This window comes from Sturnira hondurensis, unplaced genomic scaffold (assembly GCF_014824575.4).
Source record: "Sturnira hondurensis isolate 20B ecotype Veracruz unplaced genomic scaffold, ASM1482457v3 Scaffold0000880, whole genome shotgun sequence".
NCBI lineage: Eukaryota > Metazoa > Chordata > Mammalia > Chiroptera > Phyllostomidae > Sturnira > Sturnira hondurensis.
The window spans coordinates 7,608,721-7,630,634 of record NW_028073511.1 but is presented as its reverse complement, the minus strand read 5'-3'; the positions used below and the strand labels follow the sequence as shown (position 1 = coordinate 7,630,634).

Sequence of the window (21,914 nt, the reverse complement as noted above, 5' to 3'; positions counted from 1 at the left end):
CTAGAAGACTGACAAGTGACATGCAGCAGGTGCTCAACAAACATTTATTAAGTAAATGTCCTCTGAAACATTTTGGATGTATGCATTTTATGTTAAAGCATATAATATTTTTCCCTGACTATTGTGGCTCAGTTGGTTGGGTGTTGTCCCACAAAATGAAAGTTTGCAGGTTTGGTCTCCAATCAGGGCACCTGCTTAGGCTGTGGGTTCAATCCCTGGTGGGGTTACATATATGAGGCAACAAACTGATCTTTCTCTGTCACATTAATGTTTTTTCCCTCTCTTTCTCCCTCCCATTCCCTCTCTAAAAAGTATGTAATATTTTGCCAAATTGAATTATATAATGTCAGACATGACATTAAATATGACCAGTTACGCTCCCTGAATCAAATAAAAGATGCTCCGATTATTTTTAAGAGTTTAGCCACGTATTGTTTGCAAGAGCCCAAATAAAACAAAATGACATAAAAAGGCTAAAAATTAATTAAAGAGCAAAATAGAGAGAAAGACAGCAACCAAAAGAAGGCAGAGGTTCCTGAAGGTAGTAGAAGAAAGGAACTAAGGGATTCTGGGCCAGAAGCCATCGAGGGCTCAGCTAGGGTAATACAGGGCCCAAGTGACAGACGTTTGCAGCCACATGCCTGGGAACCAGGCTCCTAAGAAGGACAGACGATGTGAGGGGTAAAGGGATCGTTTTCAAGCACTGGTTTGGAAAAGAAATCTTTCAAACTAAGACTGATTCTTAAATCAATACTTCAATACTTTCTTGTTGCTTGCCTGCAGTTTTTTTAAAGGTTTTTTACTTATATTCTCTCCTCTATTAAACAAAAATAATAAATACACGTGAATTAAAACTCAAAAGTCTATGACATGACTTTAGAATTCCTGATGTCAAAACAAGCCTAACATAGGAAATCTGTAAGCAGTAACGTGCCCCTGTGAGCTGAAGAGCAGTGCAGCCATGTTTGCCGCCGCAGGAGCAGGAAATGCACACTATGCAGCCCAGTCGTGGGATTCTTCCTCGTCCATGCTCACACCCCAGTGTGCACACGAATGCCCTGGGGTGGATCACCTGGGAACCTACATGATCCTGTTGACCCAAGTTTCTTAACCCAAAGGTTCCACTGTGCAGAGCAACTGAGCTGAACTCCACCGATGAGTTTTAATGGGACCCTCAACTGAGCCGATTCTCAAGGCAATTTTCCTGTGCTTAGTACTAATGACTACCCACCGTTAGTCTTCTTACCCATTTACTCAAAACACAAACTGACTCTCATCCTTGCATTTCAGGATGTCATCAGTATAGCTGACCACATCCTTAATTCAACGTCGGTAACCAACTGGACAGTTTTACTGCAGGAGGAAAAGCTCATCAGTTCTCAGTTACTACAGGCGTTGGAAAACATCAGCATTCTGGTGCCTCCAACAGCTCTGCCTCTGAATTTTTCTCGGGAATTCATTAACTGGAAAGGGATTCCAGTGTCTGAAAGCCAACATAAGACAGGTTACAGCTATCAGACTGACATGTTCCCCCCAAATTCCTCCATTCCCATCAGAGGCCAAGTGTTAATTGGGTCAGACCAATTCCAGCGGTCCCTTCCAGAAACTATTATCAGCATGGCCTCACTGACCCTGGGGAACATTCTACCCTTTACCAAAATTGGAAATGCCCAGGTCAATGGGCCCGTGATCTCCACGGTTATCCAAAACTATTCCCTAAATGAAGTTTTCCTGAGTTTTTCTAAGATAGAGTCAAACCTGAGCCAGCCCCACTGTGTGTTTTGGGATTTCCGTCATTTGCAGTGGAACGATGCAGGCTGCCACCTAGTGAATGAAACTTCAGATATGGTGATGTGCCGGTGTACTCACCTGACCTCGTTCTCCATGCTGATGTCATCTTTTGTCCCCCCTGCCCTCATCCCGGTTGTGAGATGGATCACCTTTTTGGGGCTGGGCATCTCCATTGGAAGCCTCACCTTATGCCTGATCATCGAGGCTCTGTTTTGGAAGGAGGTCAAGAAAAACCAAACCTCGCACACACGTCATATTTGCATGGTGAACATAGACCTGTGCCTCCTGATTGCTGATGTTTGGTTTCTTGTTGCTACCACTGTGGACACCACGGTAAACCCTTCTGGAGTCTGCATAGCTGCAGTGTTCTTGACATACTTTTTCTACCTCTCCCTGTTCTTTTGGATGCTCATGCTTGGCATCCTGCTGGCTTATCGGATCATCCTCGTGTTCCATCACATGGCCACGCCTTTGATGATGGCTGTTGGGTTCTGCCTGGGCTATGGGTGTCCTCTTATTATATCTGTCATCACCATTGTGGTCACACAACCTAACAATGGCTACAGAAAGAAAGGCCTGTGTTGGCTCAACTGGTCCAGTGGGAGCAAGCCCCTCTTGTCGCTTGCTGTTCCTGTACTGACTATCGTGGCCGTGAACTTGGTTGTGGTGCTCTTAGTTCTCAAAAAGCTCTGGAGGCCCGCTGTTGGAGAGAGACTGAGTCAGGACCACAGGGCCACTATCATCCGCGTGGGAAAGAGCCTCCTCATTCTGACCCCTCTGCTGGGGCTCACCTGGGGCTTTGGCATAGGAGTAATGGTGGACGGCCAGAGCGTGGCATGGCATGTTATTTTTGCATTGCTCAATGCATTCCAGGTGAGGACAATAAGAATAATCTACTATCATACCACCAGGTAACTGGATTAATTATAGAGAACTGAGGTTGGTAAGACAACTCCAGAGGCTATCTTATTTCCCTGCCTCCCGTGGGACTGTAACCAAAACTACCTGGCAATAGGGAATGGAAAAAAAAAACAGAGGCATTTTCCCAACAGTTGTTGTCATACTGAAGCAGAATACTAGCCTTCTTCAGTAATCCATTCTAAGGTTTTAAATCTGCTGGACTTGACATAGCTAACATTCATCTCTCTTGCTGCTGATTCAGTCCTCCTTCTCTAGTGCAGGCTTACGTAAAAGTGCACAGGGAAAGAGAAATAAATCAAGAGGACTTGCTGACTCTGAATGGTGCAAAGGTTGTCCTCAGAGTGCAATAGAGCAGAAGCTGGTAGACTGCAGCCAGCGCTGATTTGTAAATAAAGTTTTATTGGAGCAGAGCCACACCCATTTCTTTACATCGATCCGTGGCTGCCTTTCTTACACCAGCTGAGTGGAGCAGTTGCAGCAGAGACTGTGTGACCTCTGAAACCTAAATATTCACTACTTGGCTCTTTACAGAAAAGTTTGCCAACCCCTGCTGCAAAGAATGGGTTTTACATGCCACAATCAGAGAGGGTTTGGAGAGTAGGTAGACAAAGTAATCTAGCTTTTGCTGATTCTGGAAGAGAGCCATCAATCCTGGTTCAGTGACGGTTTGCTGGGTCGCCCCTGCACAGTGACTCAGGGGACTGACCACTGATTCAACCTTTGAGCTCAGGACTTAAATAGATCTGGGCTCAAATATGTCACATTATCAACCATGTGACCTTTAACAAATGACTTAATCTTTCGTATATTAGACAGGGATAATGCTATTACTTGCATCAGAGTAAGTATAAGGATTAAATAAGACAGTTTAGCATTTCCCACAGTGCCTGACACATAGTAAATGTTTAGTAGTTGTCTCCTAAAAGTACCTGGCTCTTCACCCACATCAGCTTACCAGGCAAGTTTCACACGGTGACACAGATGGCAACTACGGACAGCACACACCTAATGGGGACAGATTTGGGGAGCTTCTGTCGAGGGCAAGCCCATGGTGATAGGCTGTCTGAACAGGAACACACTGAGGGTGCTTTGCCTGGGCGGGGAGTTTTAAGGTCCAAGAAAGCCTCTGCCAAGGGCTCCCCAAGGGCTGGAAAGGGTGCCTCTGTCATCAGAGATGCTTACCAAATGTTTATTTAATGCCTACCCTAAAGAAAGTCTAAGATATAGAAGTGAATGGAATTTATTTGTTTTGGGTTTAGAATGACACAAAGGGGAAAATGAAGTTCTGTGCACATTTAAAACATTATTCACTTGACAACTTATTTATGCATTCAGTGAAAAAAAATTTGAGTACTTTGTGCAATGCCAGGCATTGTAGAGGTCACGTGGTGTGATTGCCTTCAAGGAACTCACAGTCCAGTAGGGAGATGATAAGAAAACAACTCCAATGTTGGGTGATAGAACAAACTAGTGTTGCATAGAAAAGCTTTCTTTTCTGAAAAAGATAAAACATGCAACTTATTTCTTTTTCAAGGGTTTTTTCATCTTATGTTTTGGAGTGCTCTTGGATAGTAAGGTATGTGATTTATTTCTCCCTTTATTCCCTAACCCAGGCATCTAACCCTTTCCATTCTGTTCTGAGGCCCTTTTTCATACAGAAGAGGCTAGATTATGAGTGCCTTTATAATAAATTTCTATAATTTTACAAAAGGCAGTTTCAGTCAGGAGACAAAAGAACTAAACATTACTGTTGGTAATAAGCTATAAAGAACTAATCACAACCTGTAATGTGACTTTATAGAGAAAAAATGAAAAGTGTTTTTATTTAATTTTTCCATATTATATTATATTATGGTTTGGCAATAATTAAAGAGCAAAAGTATTTTTCATAGGGGCGAGTTTGCTTTTTTCCTTTAATTTATCCATTTACTTAGCATATACTAAAAGATATATCTACTTCTACAGTTTTTCAGTTTTATATAGTAAATAGCTCCTACAGTTAAATTTCTAAAAAGGATGAACAGTATAAGTAAAACATAATAGGAAACATTTAAATAAACTCATTTTATTATTTTTCCCAATACCTGAGCAATTATGTTGAGAGAAGTAAAGGCAATAAGCTAATAGATATAGGCTTTTTAAAAATAAGAACATAAGAATATTTTATAATTAGCACAATTGTTGCACATGCACAAAACCCCTGATTACAAAAAAGCAATTTGTTGTTCTTTATTGGCCTGAATAATTCTCTTGTTTGTACAAATCACATAGTTAGGAAACTCTTCACTTCAAAGATAAATTTCAATTTGGAAATTATTGCCAATTACTAATGTCTAGAAATCTGAATTATTATGGCTTTTGGTACTGCTGTTTTTTATTTAATTCTAAATTTGCTTATATGTAAAAAAAAGAAGTAAAGGAAATAAAAGGCAAAATCCTTTCATCAGATACCCATATTTACAGTCTATTAACTTCCAGGAAAGATTACTGTTAAATAACAGTTTCAGTCTGCAGTTTTTCTCTGGATTTGCCTTTGAATGATTGAATATGTTTATCTCAGTATTTCTTTGTTGCTTTTACAGTTGCGACATCTGCTTTTCAACAACTTGTCTCCTTTAAGCTATTCGAAGCAGCCATTAAAGGTAATTATCTCATGCTGCCATGCATCTAATGCACAAAGTTCCAGTTTTCCATTTTTATTTTTATACAGTTCCATAGAAAGACCACTTTTTCTAACTCTCTTGGGTTTCTGTCACCATTATATTCTGGTTATCTGTCCTGGTTCCCAGCACACAGTCAAGACTCAGCAAAGAGTTGAGTGTGTGAGGGAGGGAATGAGTGAATGAATGAGGAGGCGTGGAAAGCTTCAAGGACACTCAGCATCCAAGTCTGTGGGTGCTTTGTGAGCAAATACCTTTGAACAATATCGTTTGCTTTAGTGTGACTTGTCGCCCAAGGGCTACAGTTGGTAAGGCCCCTTTCTCTGCCTGACTTTTTGACTCTCCTATAGGCCGTTGTTTCTTCTCCAGAAAACTTCTAATGTATAAAACACAGTCTCTGAATTTTCTCTCGTAAGCTGGTATCACTGACTTTGTCCCATGCAGTTTTAGCTTTTACGTCTACAAGCTGTCATTTGTATTGGAAACAAAGGAATCCTGTTTCATTCTTCTCCACAAAAGTGCAATTCATATAAGAGGAATATAGTTAGAAATGAAAATACTTGCACTCATAGTTTATATTTTTGATGTTAATTTAGACTTTCCTCTTTCAGCAAAACAATGAGGAATTGTAGAAAAGCTTCTAAAGTAAAGATTTCTGTTGGATAAAAGTATACTAACTTAAGTGCCTAAAAACCTACACAGATGTTTAGGCATTTTTACAGTGGACAATATAACCTTTTGAAATAAAGAACAGTGAGAAAATTAAGCTCTGATATTAAAAAATTTTCCTGAGTGTGCATTTCATAGTAGACAGAGAACACTGCTCTAACTTAGGGGTCAGTAGCCTGTGAGCCAGCAGACCTGCAATTCCTGTATTTCTTTTTCTCTTCTTTTACTTCTATTATTATTGTTGTTGTTAAGCTAAAATTATTTGGTTAATAACATTAGATAGGTTTCAAGTGTACAATTCTACAATACATCATCTGTGTATTACATTGGGTGCTCACTCCCCAAAGGGGCTCCGTCTAGGGTGATGGAGGGAGACTAGACTTTGGGTGGTGCGCCCTGTATTTCTGACTTGGTAACATCTGGCAGTATGATCTTAGGAAAGTCCGTTCCTTTTGGTTTCAATTTTGTCAACTGTTGAAATGAAGTGTCGGACTAGTTACTCAAAGCAGAAGTTCTACTGTTCTATGATTTCGAGTTTCAGTCTTGAACTAAAATTCCTTGAATAAGAAAATGAGAAAGTATTGATTAGTCCACTACTCTTAAGAAAAGGAGCAAGCAACAGCTTATGTGACTGCATTAAAGAAAAACCTCACTGAGTAAAGTGAGACAGGACACCCTTCACCCCACAAAGCAGGGTGTCAAAAGTTTTCTCATTTGAAGATCAAAGAGAGAAAAACACCCAAAAGTACACAAAACCAAAAGCATGACGGTGTCTTTTTTCCCTGTTTCTAACACAGTGTTGACACTTTTCGAGAAGGACACAGTGGTCAGCCAGGGGTCTCTATCTTCTGGATGTGTCCCCTGTCCCCAATTGTGTTTTCAAACCAAAGGATAAAAATGGCTTTTCGTTTGGTGGTTATGTGGCTCTTTTGCTTTAAAAGTCCATTTGGCAGAAGAAAAGATGAGTATTTGTAATTTCCTGAGGGAGTTGGCATGAACAAAAAGGAACCCAGAGTACAGTGGTTGAGGAATGACGAGAAGAAGTAGGAGAGCTAACCCTGGCCATGAATGCTTCCTCCTGTCAAGATTCTCTGTTGTGAGAGAAAAGAGCAAGGGTGGTGACCAGATGCAGACACAGGACCAGGAGGGACAGGGTATAGCTGAGTTGCCAGAGTGTGAGCAAGTTCATATGTTGGGATCGAGGAACCAGCAAAAAGGAAGTCTAAAAACAAATGAGAGAGGGAGGATAATTGGTGGTAGAGGGTTCCTGGGAAGTCAGGTTGAACAGCTGGACTGCAGGTGGAGAAGTCCACCTCTTCATTGGACACAGGAAGTTTCAGGCTGGCGCAGACAGAGTACCATGTGCACTGCGGACATGATGAGGGACAATTCAGGCCTGGATACTTTTTCTTTTTAAGTAGGAGACAAGGCCATTCACTGAGCGATGGGCAAAAAAGGTGGTGAAGCAGGGGTCTTGAAAACAACAGTGAACATTTGGAGAGCTGGCTGGAGTGAAAGCAGAAACCAATGATGTTCTGAGCAAATATCAGCCCTCAAGCCACCATAACTCTGTGGGGACCCATGATGAGGTTTCTCTTGAAATACTCCCCCTGCTGAGGGGTCAGGGCTTCTTCTTAGTCTTCCTTTGTCTCTAGCCACATTCTCTATAATTCTGAACCAAGAGGCAGACCAGTGACCCCTATAGACAGCCTCTTCACAAAGAAGGGTTTATTTATTCTTATTTCCAATGACTCACATCCTGCTTTCAAGCAATAGCTTAAATGCTTGTAAATGTACATGTCTAAGAGGCTGCTTTTCCCAGACCATGTTGAGTCCTTGAGTGTGTTGCAATCCAAGACTCTTCTTTCCAAATGGGGCAAGATGCAGTTTAAATGACAATGATCACGACCTTAGAATTGTTCTTTAGGGTTTTAGTAGTATATGGTTTATGAACCCTGAATTCTAGAAAATCAATTCTTTGCTTTGGAACTTTTCCAGACATTTCTTATTCCTGCCTCTTTGATAATTTTTTTCAGAGCTTGATGTAGGGTAGCTACCTTTATATTTCAGTGAAAATTAGGAGGCTATCACTAGGCCATCTACTGCATATAATAAAAACTCATTTCTCCTATCTTGATTTAGCTTCCTCACGACATGAACTGTAGCAAGAAACAAAGCTTACTCCTGTCAATATTTGTGGTGTCTAGAATAGTGTCTGGCACAAAACAGTGTTCAGTATGAGATATTAAATTAAATAAGAAATTAATTATCAAGTGAGAAAGGACAGAATACATATACCTTAACGCTTTTACCTTTCCCAAGTAAGTGCATGCTGTTTATTTTACATACTGTGTTTCATTTTGATAACTTAGTTTTCAAAATTTTACATTCTGTTTTGCCTTTGCACCAATGACAAAAGGATTATTCACAAAGAGATTTGAGTACTAAGAGGAGGCAGAATAAAGCAAAGCTTTACTGGAGATCATTTTTACTAGAAATATTATCTTTGCATCATAGGTTCTTCAAGTAATGAATGTGTGAACCAAGAAATGTAATCACAGGCATGAAAAAGGGATAATATCTTCTTTACAACTGTTTTTTTAGTTTGTTGTTAGAAGTTGAAGAATATAAACAAGATTCACTTAGAAATAAGTTCTTAGACTTTTTAAATTGGTTAAAACAGAAGAAAGAATAGGAAACTGAGTAGTCTAATTTCTTGAAAGGAGAACAGCACACTATGTAGATAGAATAAAGGATTGTTGATCACATCAAGAAATCAGGAAATGTGCACTGTCACCAATAGGATACTATCCATGTCCAATGACTTGCTTTTCTTTTGTGCAGCAAAACTCACGAGAATTATCTGCTATACCCAAGTCTTTCAACCTATTGCAACATAAAGGTGAGTCACAATAAGCCAAAGGATATAGAAGGTAGGAAGGGAGACTATAAATACATCATATAAGGAAAACTCAATGACAACTTTTTAAAAATTCATGTGATAAGTGTGAGAGTATCAGTCGGCTGTGAGTCTGGAGTTCATCTGAGTGGTGCTCAAGGATAACACAATAATGCTGGATTTAACACTCATGGAAATCAGTGAGTATCACCTTTAATATGATCACAAATTACTAGCATTTTCTCAATTAGACAGTATATAAATTTGCCACATTGATCATTGAGGCCATGGAGTGTGGTTAGACTAACATCACTGTGTCCTTACTAGAGAGTCATTCCTTTGTGCCAGCTGCTGAGTAGTGAGTATGGGCCAGGAGCTTGTGCCCTACTGTTGGGTGTATTCTCCCCACTAAAGTGTTCCTGGAAAAGGAGGAGCCACCCTCTACTTTGGGGGAAAGAGAACTGTCCCCTCTGCCTATGACATGCTTTGTTCCTATGCTCATACATTGGCCATTGCTGATGTCAATGATATTCAATCACCGGGAGACTGATGTGTAAGCATTGCAAATAGTTGCTGTATTCCTGGAGCAGAAGCGTGCTTGCAGCATGGAGGCTGAAGAAGAGACAGTGCGTTACAAGTTAAGTTGAAGTCATACTTGAGAGTTCCATTTCATGTTAAATCACACTAATACATTATTAAGGTAGGGAAACAGGCAACTCATTTTGGATTCCAATAAAAATTATTTGAATTCCAAATAAAGTTCAAGTGTCTGAACTTGGAAAAAACACTTTCCTCCCCAAATGACTAATGTGCTCATCTACAAGCCTGGAGTCCTGTTATCATGGCTACCAACCAGCCAGAGTGCTTTTTGCAAACCTCTTCACCTTTTTGGATGCTGTTCATCATTAGTACAATGAAAAAAAAAAGACTAAGAGATCACTAAGGTTCCTTTCAGCAATAACATTCTGAGTTCTCAAACCTACTTTGTGTCATTTTCCAGCAATATCTGAAAAATATGGTGCTTCTCTTCTCAAGTGAGAGTTGTCTGACAAATGCAAGTTACTGTGACATTAATGAAATGCTGTTTCTGTTGACTAGCTACATTCTAGATCTTTCCCCACTGTTTTCCTAAAAATGTCCAGAATTGTATGGAATTGCATATGCTTTTCAATTTTGTCTCATGCTGATTCCAACATAGTAGTCAGAATTCTAATATTCTTTTTCCTCTCTTAGGCACTTATGCATTTTCTCATACTGGAGAGTCCTCAAATGACATCAGGCTAACTCAGTTTTTATCAACTGAATAAACCACAAAATCAAGAGAAAAATTTTCTGGAGCAAGTTGGCATTTAGAGTTAAATGTCAGTGAAGAAATTAGCTCAATATTAGATGGAATTTTATGATTTGAAAGTTGGGAATAAAATAAAATTTTCAGTGGATTCATCTTTGCCCTCTTTATCTTCAGTTAAATGGAGAGATAGATTTTCATGTGGTTTGATTCAAAAGAATTGCTACATATATGTAGAAGAGCAGGTTTCAGCAGAAATTATATCAGTTGTACCAGCCCATCACTGCGACAAACTATGGTTTCCTTTTTCATAAAACAGCATTATTCATATGGCATTTCCAGTCATCTGAATCAGAGTAAGAAAATTGCATGAAATTGCCTTAGAAAAATTGAGGGACCATGTTCACTTTCTTATCAAAAAGTCACTGCTATAAATTTTCTAAGAAAAAATCATTTCCCTCTACAATTTTCCAGTTGGATCTTATACTTATTTTTGCCTTTTGGTTTAGTTACTTAACTTTGAAAATTAATCAGAAATAAAGTGAAAACTTCCATTTCATATCTAATGCAGTATTTTTGAGTTTGCAAGGTAGTTTCGTCTGGTCTCCAATCCAGTGAAGTGAGTGTGCTGGTAGACCTAGAGGAGAGAGGAAGAAGTGGAGGCTTGGAGAGGTGGAGGGACTCGCCAAACAGTATAAAGGCAATAATAGGTTATTGGGGACTTCTAGGACTTTTGGTTCCTAGTCCATTTCTACTGCCCTGTAATTACCTTGAAAACTAGCTGCAATCCTAAGAAAGCTTTATGAGGCTACACAGGAAGTTCATTACTCCCAGAATTCTGTGGGTAAGTGGAAAAGTGACGGAGAGTTTGGTTGTTGGCTTCCAGGGAGGTGCCTGAAAACATCCTGGATTTCTTTCATAATACATTGTAGGGACTCTCTGGGAGGTATTTACATGCACCATCAATGCCACTTTCAGGTGAGATACAGAGCAGCAGGTGAAGAGACACTGGGTGAAGTGACATTTTACTTCCATATTTCTATCCCTTTTGGTTCACCTGAGTATCAGCCCTGACTACAGTGCACAGAGCAGCCAAAACCTTTGATTCCTCTTTGTTTTCAGAATATCCTAGAGATTTGCACTGGTAGTTTTTAAGGCAAGAGTTGATTTCTCTCACCAATAATTGTGATGATGATAATGCTGGTGATGATGGTGATGGTGGTGGTGGTGGTGTCATGGTGATGATGATAATGGTAAGATGTCAAAGAAGAATCAATATTTATAGTGCTTACTATGTGCCAGGGAACATATATATATCTTGCATATATTGTATTCTTTTTTAAAAAACTTAAATTGATTTTACAGAGAGGAAAGGAAAGAGAAACATTAATTTGTTGTTCCACTAATTTATGCATTCATTGATTGACCCTTGTATGTGCTTTGAATGGGGATTGAACCTGCAACCTGGGCGTATTGGGATGATTCTCCAACCAACTAAGTTACCTAGCCAGGGCTAGCATATGTTAATTGATTTAATCTTCATAGTAAGTTTGTGTGGTGAGGGATATTATTTTACAGCTGCAAAAACTGAGCACAGAGAGCTTACATAATGTGAGGAGGGTGAAATGGAGGGAAGTGACTGTGCTGGGATAATAGTTATGGATGTGAAATTATAATAAGAAGAGGGTAATATAAGTCAGGCTAGAAGAAAGTTGCATTATTTATTTAATTATAATTTAGGATCCTAGATTCTCTGGTCTATAAGGGATCTGGGCATCACCTAGTCACTCTTTTTACATGAAGTCCTGGTGTCCTAAACTTCAGTAGCCTGTGAAGTCATGTGCACTAATAAAGGCTATCTGTAGTAGTGTATCAGTCACCTTGGACTTCCATAGCAGAATACCACAGACTGTGCAGTTTAAACAGAGATTTATTTTATCACAGTTCTGGAGGTTAGAAGTCCAAGATAAAGGTGCCGTTAGGGTAGTTTTCTGTGAGAGGCTCATCTGGTCTCAGATGTCCTAACATGGCCTCTTCTCTATTCACATTCAAATAGAGCTTTCTGGTGACCCTTCCTCTTCTTATAAGGACACCAATTCTATAAGATGAGGGCCTCACCCTTGTGACCTCATTTAACCTTAATTACCTCCGTAATTGCACTATCTCCAAATACAGTTACATTGGGAGTTAAGGCTTCAACATATCAGTTTTGCAGGGACAAGATTCAGTTCATAACAAGTAGCTAGAATGCGTGCTTGCCTGTTTAATTGAAATTATGGTATTTCAACATGTCCTCCCAGTTATTTCTTGAGGTTTCTAAGGGAATGGTGAGGGACAATCCCATAGGGACAGTGACTACAGTTTTCCAGGACTACTGCATATGGTCACTCAGGCTGTGCATTCCAGAGGATGCCATTCTTACACTCTGCACAGTAAGTGGTGCCACCTAAAGCAGTCCAGGCCATAATCTGCACCATCGTTTGTGGCAGCCCTGACTGGGCCCATGCACCTTGGCCTCCCTCTCCTGTTCTGGCTCTCACACATCCACAGTTGCTGTTTACAGGCTGACCTTGGGGAATTTTCACTCCCATGCCTACCTATCATGGAAAGGCCAATGCTCATGCCAAGAGTACGGATCCCAGATGTTTCCAAAGCTCCCAGTTCTCATGGCATCAGAGTGGTTCTGGGTAGCTTCCTTTCAGTCTCTTCATCAGGAGGAGCCCACAGTCAACAATCAGGCTAGAGAAGTCACGTGTGAATGCCAGCCGTTAGTAAGAGTAAGCCCATGAAGGCTAGACGGTGCCTGTCCCACATACTTTCACCCTTCTCCTACTGACAAGAAGGAAGAGATATAGATGAGCTTTCATGATGCCAAAGCAGGAAGAAGGGTGCAGAGCATGTGGATTTGTGCCAAACATTTGTTAATCAGTCCGTGCTCTCTAACGCAGCACATCCTACTCAGGGCAGTGTACCTGGATTCAATTCCATGAAAACACTGAACGTTAGCACACATGTTCAAGAAGGACATAAAACATATTTCTAAATGGGCTATTACAGAAACTAAAGAGTATCTGATAACCTCCTGACACGAACAGCCTCCATAAAGTGCGAATAAAGAGAGCAAGGGAACTTCTAGTTAACGGTGGTGGATTGAATAAGTGTGCAAACAGCAAATTAAAGTGTAAGGCTCCATGAGGCACCAAGAAGCAGCACACATGAAGTGCCAAAGTAAAGTGTTCAAAGTAATTAAATAGGGACCAGTGGGTTCCATACGCCACAAAGATGTGTAAGTCAAAATAGAATTTTATGAGAAGAATTTCCTTATAGAAAACTTATTTGTGAGTCTCCTAATTCCATCTATCCCAAAGGTGAGATAAGGAGGGATGCTTGTCTTCTGACTTCAAACCTAGTAAGAGAAGATATTTTAGCCTTCTGTGGGACAACAACAGTTAGGGTACATGGCTGACCGGGGTCTGATTTTTGCCTGGAACAGTGGCCATAGATCTAAAGGTGGAGCCCTGAACGGGCTCTGTGATGAGACCTGCCTACATGCTTAGAGTTTGTCAGAGCAAACATGTGTGTGTGTTTCCCATTGACCATAGCGAGACATGCAAGAGACAGACAATACATGGCTGTTTGGGGTACTGTCTAATAAGGCCATCCAAAACAATGAAAAGATCTTAGCAGCAAAAAGCTATAGGAGAAATGAGATTAGGGGATAAAGAAGGAGTCACAGGTGACCACCTAGAATACAGATGAATTTGCACTGGTTAAAGGAATTTCAGGTAAGAGAGGTCAGGGATACAGGAATTTCTGAAGAGTTCTTGAATGAAGCCTCTCTTGTTATCCAGTTATTATCCAGAGAGCCCTGACACCATATGAAGTTGATTACATTCCATAAGATTTGGGATGTAACACCTCCTTTCCCTGGATTTGGGGGTAGGGAAGTCAAAACCTCAGTTCCCAAGGTGGGATGAAAGGAGAGGGAGAAAGCTAAGCAAAAATGTCCACCAGCAAGTGGAGACATGATATTGTGAGCAGCTAACCTAAAGCAGGACTCAGTTTGGGGAGAAGAGAAATTTAATGTTAAATTATTTATAGTTTTCACGTTTACATGAGATTGGACATCCTAATTATCAAACTGAGAACATGTTAGTATTTAAAGTGACCAAAATACTCTATTACCTGAGCACATTTGTCTCATAGCTATAATAGATCTGGCTCTTCCCATTGGATAAATTTTATAAGAATGATGACAGAAAAGAAAAACACTCATTCACCTCAGACTCCTTCCAAAGTGTTAATAAAAAACAAGAAAGTAATAAAAAAGAAAAACATTTAGTAGTTTCTATTGTGCGTTAAAAAACTACCATAAACTTAGTTGCTTAAAACAACACACATTTATTATCTTATGGTTTCCATGGATCAGAAATCCAGACACAGCTAATTGAGTCCTTTGGTCAGATCTCACAAGACTGTAATCACTTGCTGTTCAGGCTGCATTTTCATCTGGAAGTTCAACTGGGGAAGGATTGAATTCCAGCTTATTCAGGTTGTTGGCAGAACTCATTTCCTTGCAGTAGTGGGAATGGGAAATGTGGATTTTTGCTAACTGTTGGTTAGAGATTACCCTGAGACCCTTGAAGCCACCTACACTTCCCTGTCACATGGGGTTCTTCAACACCACCATTTATGCCATTAAGCCCGTAAGAAGAATCTCTTGCCCCAGCCTGCTTTTAAGGGAGTCTTATATAATGTAAGGTGACCGGGGGAGTGATATCCTGTAACTTTTGTCATCTTCTATCGTTAGAAGTAAGTCACAGGTCTTGGCCACAGTCAAGGGGATGATAGATGAAAATAGACCCTCGGTTATGATCTGAATATTTGTGTCTTCCCAAATTGATATGCTAAAATCCTGACCCCCAAGGTCAGAGTAGTAGGAGTTGAGGTCTTTGGCAAGTACTCAGGTCATGAGGGTGAAGCCCTCATGAATAGGATTGATTCTCTTATAAAAGAGACCCTGCAGAGGTCCCTAGTCCCTTCTGACATGTGAGGACACAGCAGGAAGGCATCAGTCTGCTTCTCTGAAGAGGAACTTCACCATGCTGACACTGTGATCTTGAACTTGCAGCCTTCAGAATTGTGAGAAATGAATATCTGTTTTTTATAAGGCACCCAGTGTATGGTGTTGTTGTTTTTATAACAGTCTAAACTAACTAAGACAACATCATTGTAAAATTTCAGGGCATGGCATAAGAAAAGAAAACCCAAAAATTATCAGAAAGAAAAGATAGGTTTTACATAAAGAGTAAAAATCAGAATATTATCAGAACTTTTCACAGTAACTGTGTAAACTAGATAACAGTGGGGGATGCCTTCAAAATATTGAGAAGAAATGGTTGCCACCTAGAAGCAATTAAGTGTGAAGAAGAATCAAGATATTTTCAGACAAAAGTTCTTGATAAGTTTTCTTCCAATGAGTTCTTTCCCAAAAGATCTTGGAGAATAGATTCCACCAAAAGTGCCAATAACCCAGAAAGAGGAAGGCTTGGAACCCCAAAACAAAAGACGTAATAGCAGAGAGAGCGGGGGGAACCTCCAGGGTGGGAGTACAATGAGTTGCTGTCTACGAAACAGCCATGGGGATGGTCCAGACTGGACCTGCAAGTGTGATTGCTCCAGAAGATGAAGAAGATAGGGTACTTAATGTATTTGAGTGCTGTTTAAAGGGCTTTACAAACCTGGGGTGGGTTGGAGAGGAACTTTTTATAAGAACACAGAAATCCAAGAAAATTTTTAGAAAGTTATTAGATTAACAGAAACAAAATGTGCAGAAAAGGAAAAGCAATGAAATATCCTACCTTACTCAGCTCTGAATGGAGTAGCTAGTGTACCAATAATGTAAAAGGATTTCGATATAATCAAATGATATGTTGGGAAAGTGGAGAATAGGAAGTATATTTTAGGGGATGGCAAAAGAGGTCTAAATCTTCATTCTTTGTTTTTGGAAATCAAAACTGAGAAGCCAAGAAGTAGCATTGTGATCATATTGTTTAGCAATACAGAAATAAATATCGAAAGAATAAACTGAATCAGTTAAAAGATATCATCTCTGAGTAGAAGGGAATTATAGAATGATTTGACTCTAAAAATCATATTCGTGTAACTGGTTAAGTATAAGTAAACGTGTGTGTCTGTGGGTGCGTGTGTGTGCTCATACGGGTATAAATTGGAGAGAGCATGGGAGATCCTAGAGTTGGAAGTCCCCTTGATTCATTTGCTTGCACTCAGAAGCTACAATGCTCTTTGAGCTTATGTGGCCTCAGGTAGCTGCTTCAGGTCTTTGCCACACCCCTGAGAGCTCCAATTTGAGATGTCAAGTAGCCACTGGGTATTCTAATCTACTGGTCATGAGAAGATCTGGACTAGAGATACACTCTTAGGTCATCATAATTCCCACAATAGATTATGACAAGAGTTGTGGGATATTGCTCCCCTGATTACCTTATACAAGACTGTCTTCAAAGCAGGCTGGAGCAAGCAACGCCTCTTGCAGGCTTAATGTCATAAGTGGCCATGTTGGAGAATCCCATGTGGCAGGGAAGCCTAGGTGGTGTCGTGCATCTCAGGTAGACTCTAACCAAGAGTTAGCAAAAAGCCAAGGTTCTTAATCCCACAACTGCAAAAAAAAAAAAAAAAAGGAATTCTGCCAATATCCTGAATGAGCCGTAAGTGAATTCTTCCTCAGTTGAGCTTCTAGATGAAAAAGGTGGTGCTTAAAGCCGTGGGACTGGATTTCATGTATCGGACACAGGGAGAGAAGGGGCTCCAAGCACTGAGCCAGGGCTCCCCGTCATCATGAGGTGGGGGAGGAGGAGGATCCAGTAAAGGGGGAGAAGGAATAGCCCATGAAGCAGGTTGGAAACTAGGAGAACATGCTGTCCTAGATGCTGAGAAGAGCCTTTTAAGAAGGATTTCAGGATAGAACCTCAGTGAAATACTGCTGAGGGTCAGGAAATATCAGGTACCTGACCTGCCCATCTCAATTTGAAATATGAAGATCTTTGACATAGGAACAATAGGAACTCAGAGTAAGAAATCTCAGGGTTCCATTGTTTCACAATGGAATGGAATCTGGTTTAGACTTTTGCCTGGCCCTTATCAGATAAGCTCTTCTAGAGCTACTCTAGAGAGATTAATTCCAAGTTTCTCTTATGCTTCCAAAACAAATAAAGGGGCTGAAGCACAGTCACTTGGTAGCACCTAAAATGTTTTTCATACTGACACAGATTTCCACAGCAGCCCCAAATCTATTTCCTTTTGAATGATTCTTAAATGGAAAGACAATTAATTACCTTTGGTTCAGAAGGCAGCAGGACTGTACTGTACTTCCCTTTATTGAACTTCAGGGGGCGGCCTCTGACCAAGAAATGAGTCCCAGGCAAATTGCTGCCAGCTGAAACACACCTGAGACCCACTAGGGGATTTGGCGGTTTGAAACACATTTTAATCCAACTGCTCTAATTAGGAACAATTTACAGTGTTCCTACTGTGTTTTGTGTAGTAAAAAAGATTAGGGAGTTAAGAACATAATAGCTGTTTCAGAACCGCAGATAAGACCTCTGTTTCCTGGGTTATGCCCAGGGTGCAGGTGAGCAGGGAAGGCTGTTTCTAAGCAAAGCAGGAATTAGCCATAGTTAGTATAGAATTCTCACCTGCCAGAAAACCAGTTAATCCAACTACGTGGTGCAAATTAGTTTGGGAGCACTCTGGAATTTTTTTTTTTTAAGATTCATCTCTTCCTTTGGGAGGAAATAATTGGCAAATTTTATACAGTTGCGTCAGACATGAGCCACACTTCAATGGCTGAGTTACCGAAACTCTTCAGGGATCCTGTTTTGTGCCCAAGGTTTTAGGAATGGAGAGAACAGTGCGAAAAACACAGACCTGTGACTGCATGTAGAGCAGAGATTTAGTGGCTCCTCAAAGGTGGTCAGGAAGGGTCAGGGCTGCTTGCAGTTTGCTCCTCGGCCCTCATTATAAGATGAGCCGCATCCTTCACTGATTACCACCAATTTTCCCAGCACAGGTCTGCATTTCAGCTGGCTTAATCCTAACCCATGTGCCTCAATGGCCTCCTGTGGCACTAACGTGGAGGGTTCTCCCCAGGATGGAGTCCTTGGGTGGCCCAGCCTCTGCCTCGCTTCAGTCATTTCTCTGCTTCTCAATTTCCCATCAGTAAAACCACAGACCGGCATTCATTAGATAAACTCGGAGATCTCTTCCAGACCTGACTTTCTCCGATTCTGTGTCTCCTCCTAGGTAACACCCTGGGAGAAGAGAAATTTATCACCGCAGAGTACCAGCCCAAGTAGATTTGGCAAGACCTTATCTCGCTGGGTCGGAATCATAGATAAAGCATTGCCAATAGCTACACTGATGCCAGCCAGATGGGAGGCAACACCCCTTTGGAATTCTGACCTGATGCTTGAAACCGGAGCCAAGGAGCCCCCCAGTGTGATGTGTTGCCAAGGGACATATTGCTTTTGTGGATAAAGTTTCCTGGTTCTTAGATCTTAGCCATGCTGCCCAAGAGGGCATGGGCAAGGCAGCTGGGAATTCCATGACAACACGAGCCGGCACGGCTAAGGACAATGCTTTACGGCATGCAAGCTTCTCCTGGCACTGGTGATAGCGAGATTTTGTTTTTCTGAAGTCAGCTGGGCAGGGAAGCCAGGCCCATCTGTTCTCTATTTCACCTGATTGAAGAAAATATTAAACAGCCCCTTTCCCCATCAATTTAAAGAGAAATAAAAACGGTTGCATTCATGGAATCACTCCCAGAATCTATGCTGATACGTGTTTACATAGTCCACTCTGTACCACATGAGGTGCTGATGCCCTGCTTTCTCTTAGAGTAAGGCCAATATTCTCCAAGTGTATCCCCCACCCCCTACCAGTAGCGTCAGCCTGACGTGGAACTTGTTAGAAATGCCAGTTCTAGGGCCCCACTCCAGACCTCCTAAATCAGAAACACAGGAGTAATGAGGCCCAGGGACTCCTTTCAACAAGCCCTCCAGGTGACTCTGATGCAGTGATTTTCAATCAGTGTGCTGCCAGAATGTGTTTATGTATTTATATTTATCTGAGAGAGAGAGAGACTGAGAGACTGAGAGACTGAGAAAGACTGAGACTCTGAGAGAGAGAGAGAGAGAGAGAGGGAGTGACTGATTTGTTATTCCATTTATTTATGCATTCATTGGTTGATTCTTGCATGTGCCCTGGCTGGGGATTGAACCTGAAACTTTGGCATATCAGGACGATGCTCTAACCCACTGAACTTCCCAGCCAGGAAGAATTTTTAAAGCATGCAGTACCTGACTATTTAGTCAGGGGCACTGAGCTCTTTCCCTTAGACTGTCAAATAAAAAAATAACAACAGCCAACACAATAATCGCCATCCAATGTGAATGAATCAAAATTATATATATATTTTTTCTAAGAGTGACAAAAATCAGGTTATGTGCACCATGAGATGAAAATGGTTGAAAATTGCTGCTCTAATGCATGCCCACATTTGGGAAACCACTGACTTGGAGAACTCAAAGAGGGGCCTTTTCAGATTGAGGGCGGGGGATTCAGCTCACAGGCTCTGGGGCCTGCCCTTCTATGGGAGGGTAAAGAGGGGTGGGAGTGAGGACTTTTTTTTGTTTTATTTTCTATTGTCAACACTTCTGTAAGCCCCAGGAACCAAGACAGTCTATGTGAAGGTTCACAGTGTTCAGAGAAGTTCAAAGCTGGGTGAGTATTCCGGGCAGTGTAACTGCTAAGAAAGAGGGTTTGAGGCCTGGCTCCAAGACTTGCTAAATGTGTTCGGTTGGCTGCATTACCAAAACTTAGTCACTTCATCTGTCAGCAAAGGTAAGAGCTGCTTACAAAGTCATTGTTGGGAGAATATGAGAGAAGCCCAGATATTCTTAGCATACTGCCTGGTAAGCATCCAAGAAATGGTGGCCAATAGTAATATTCTATTGGCATGAATAATAAGGCATGAATTTTATAGGACGTTGTTAGTGGAAATATGCAGTCTTCAGGGGCCACAGACAAGGGTTCAAATGTCAGTTCTGCTACTGATCACCTCAGAGGGGCTATCTTTCCCCCTCAGTTTGTAAAATGGGAATGATGACAATCACCTTGCAGGCTCATTGTGGGGCTCAAATGGAGAAGTAAGTAGAGTAGCTTGTTTAGTGCCTGAATTTTACAGGTATTCAAAGTTTTTTCTTTTCTCTTCCTCTTTTTCAGTGGGAAAAAGCACCCACATCTTCAGGAGTATGGAGGTCCATGTGTCAGGGAGTTGATGAAGCAAAATGTATTGGGATATTTCATTCAGGTGGCTTAGGAAATAGCTGTTAAAAGGTTAGGGAATGACTATAAGGGGCTCTGAAGGAGAAAGGAACCCCTTAATATATTTCTTTTCTTTTCTTTTTTTGTTCACTATCCTGTAGAAAAGTTTAAGGACACTTGACAAGTAGAAAGAAAAATAGCCCAGGCAAAATACCCATCAGTGACAAACCAAAAGAAACTTCTAATTATTTTTTCCCTATCAATATAAAATAGACTTTAAAGTATATCAAAAAACATTGCTGTATCTTCTACCCAGAGCATTTCCAACTGTATGGGACCCTCAGGTGCCTAAATTTTAATCCCTTTGTGGCCTCTCTCTTCCTCTGCCTTTTGTTTTTTACTTTGAGGAAGACCAGCGCCCTGCCCCAGATGTCTTTTTCCGCCGGTCTTCCTCTCTCCCCCTCCACCAGCGTGTTTACATTTCCTCATCCTGGCCTTGCCGCTGCTGGGAGGGCTTGTGGAGTACTTGTAATATACATTTGACTGAGTGTTTAAATGAGCCAAAATTTACATTCCAAGTAGAAGCACAAGAGGTATAGAGGTGTGACTATGAGGTCATGAGACTGACTCTTTGTTTCTCAAGAAGGAATTTTAAGTTTTATTTGTTTATTCATTTGAGGAAGTTTAGTAGAGTGGCCAGAAGTATAGAATCTGGACCCCACACTTGGATGGCAGCCCTTACAGTTTGTCTAATTCCTCTGGCAAGTGATTGAGTTCCTCCAAGGCTTCCATTTCCTCAACGGTGAAGTTGAGACTGCCGGTTTTTGCCCACGGGGTTGTTGTGAAAATTAAATAAAATAGTGCATGGAGCAAAATTCCTAGAACATAGTGTGTGCTCAGTATATCTTAGCTATTGTTACTTTTCACTTGTATTTTATTATATATATAAAAGTATATGAGATAGAAAATAAAAATTCCCTTATACTTTTGTCTCCTCAGTTTCCCTCTTTCAATAAATAATCTTCATTAAACATTTAAAATATATCTTTCAAGACATTGTCCTTCCACATAAATGGGACCCCACACTTTATACATCTATGTACTCTCCCTTGTAAACCTATATTTGATGTTTATTTCAAAAATTTACAAGAGAAATTTGAAATTTTTTTTTCTGAGATTGAACCAGGTATGAAACACAGAGGAACTCAAAACTGGTGCATTACACCTAATTTTCAAAATAAAAACTGCCTTGTTTACAGTCCTACTTCTATACACAAGTGGGTCTGGATGAATTATATTTTGTCAAAAAATGCACACATCTCTCAAAGCTTCTGATACTGTC

The 21,914-nt window shown here is 40.7% G+C and overlaps 1 protein-coding gene across 7 annotated transcripts in view; it reads left to right on the top strand.

Annotated features, from left to right (window-relative positions):
- The window catches only part of ADGRF1 (adhesion G protein-coupled receptor F1), a 44,271-nt gene extending 25,046 nt beyond the window's left edge, over nt 1–19,225 (top strand). For 3 of the 7 annotated variants that reach the window (XM_037054406.1, XM_037054416.1, XM_037054424.1), the window contains 5 exons: nt 1,291–2,664; nt 4,247–4,288; nt 5,295–5,354; nt 8,886–8,943; nt 10,174–11,486. In XM_037054406.1, coding sequence (XP_036910301.1) covers nt 1,291–2,664; nt 4,247–4,288; nt 5,295–5,354; nt 8,886–8,943; nt 10,174–10,247 — 1,608 coding nt within the window. In that variant the 3' untranslated portion in view covers nt 10,248–11,486. Of the gene's footprint in view, nt 1–1,290; nt 2,665–4,246; nt 4,289–5,294; nt 5,355–8,885; nt 8,945–9,695; nt 9,867–10,173; nt 11,491–18,550 lie in introns of those variants that run through there. The other 4 variants (XM_037054425.1, XM_037054432.1, XM_037054435.1 and 1 more) reach the window with 4 other exon arrangements.
- Nucleotides 19,226–21,914: the final 2,689 nt, after the last annotated feature.